Genomic DNA, 1,022 nt, shown 5'->3' with positions numbered 1-1,022 from the left:
CTCTCCTCTCCTCTCCCCTCTTCTTACTTCATCGTAGGATCTAAGAGACGAGATTTCGGACACCGTCAACTCTCTTCTATCTTGCGTGACAAAACAGGTCCGTCTTGAGAGGAGGAGGAGGACGAGGAAATGGAGGGGGAGAGGGGAGGGGGAGGGGGAGGAAGGAAAGGCAGGGGCAGCAAAGATAGGATCAGTAATGAAAGGAGGACGGGGACGAGGACGAGGACGGGGACGAGGACGGGGACGAGGACGGGGACGAGGACGGGGACGAGGTTTGACTTTTAGCAGCTCCCGAAGTCGAAGAAGCTAAGGAGAGGCATCTTGTATTTCAAACTTGGCAAAGATGGCAAGGTTCTTCTCCTCTTACCTAGTCTCCTCCTCCTCCAAACTCTCTATTGCCTTCTTCCTCCTTTGATTTCCTCCCTCCTGTCTCTTTCTTCCCCCTTCCTCCTGCTTTAGACTTCATCTTCCTTTCTTCCTTGCTTTCCTCCTCCGTCCTATCTCTTCCTTCCCTCTTCCATCCCCCCCTCCTCAATTCCTCCTTGCTCCTTGCTCCTTCATCCTTCCTCCTTCCTCCCCCTCCTACCTTCTAGTTGTCTCCTCTCCTAACCTTCTCTCAGCTCTGGTTCCTCTGGTGCTCGGTCTTGCAGTTCTCCGAGTCCGTATCCTCCCAGCCTCCCTCCCTTGCTCGCCCTCTCACTCCCAGCGTCGCCACTCACCTCCCCCCCCTCCCCAAGGACGCGAGCTCTGCCTTGAAGCTGCTAGGTGAGGAGAGGAAGGGAGGAGACAGTTCTGATGAGCAACAAGGGGAGGACAGCTGTCCTGCGTGCGGGAGGATGGGGACAACAGAGGAAGAAAATTTCCTTCCTGTACCTCTCATGTCCCTCCTGAGAATCATCGACCCCACTCTGCATACCGCCGTCATGCGGGAACACAAGGTGAGGAGGAGGAGGAGGAGGAGGAGGAGGAGGAGGGAGGGGAAAGGGAAAGGAAGGAAGGAAGGAGAGAGGAGAAAGAAGAGA

The 1,022-nt window shown here is 55.7% G+C and overlaps 1 protein-coding gene across 1 annotated transcript in view; it reads left to right on the top strand.

Annotated features, from left to right (window-relative positions):
- Positions 1-1,022, top strand: part of GUITHDRAFT_131670 (hypothetical protein) — a gene marked incomplete at both ends in the record, with an annotated part of 8,776 nt that overhangs the window by 4,261 nt on the left and 3,493 nt on the right. Inside the window, 3 exons of the mRNA XM_005842405.1 lie at positions 38-97; positions 204-272; positions 621-938. Coding sequence (XP_005842462.1) covers positions 38-97; positions 204-272; positions 621-938 — 447 coding nt within the window. The remainder of the gene's footprint in view (positions 1-37; positions 98-203; positions 273-620; positions 939-1,022) is intronic.

The sequence above is a fragment of the Guillardia theta genome (genome assembly GCF_000315625.1).
Source record: "Guillardia theta CCMP2712 unplaced genomic scaffold GUITHscaffold_1, whole genome shotgun sequence".
Taxonomy (NCBI): Eukaryota; class Cryptophyceae; order Pyrenomonadales; family Geminigeraceae; genus Guillardia; species Guillardia theta.
Note: the sequence above shows the minus strand (reverse complement) of the source record. Positions and strands in the feature narration are given on the sequence as shown.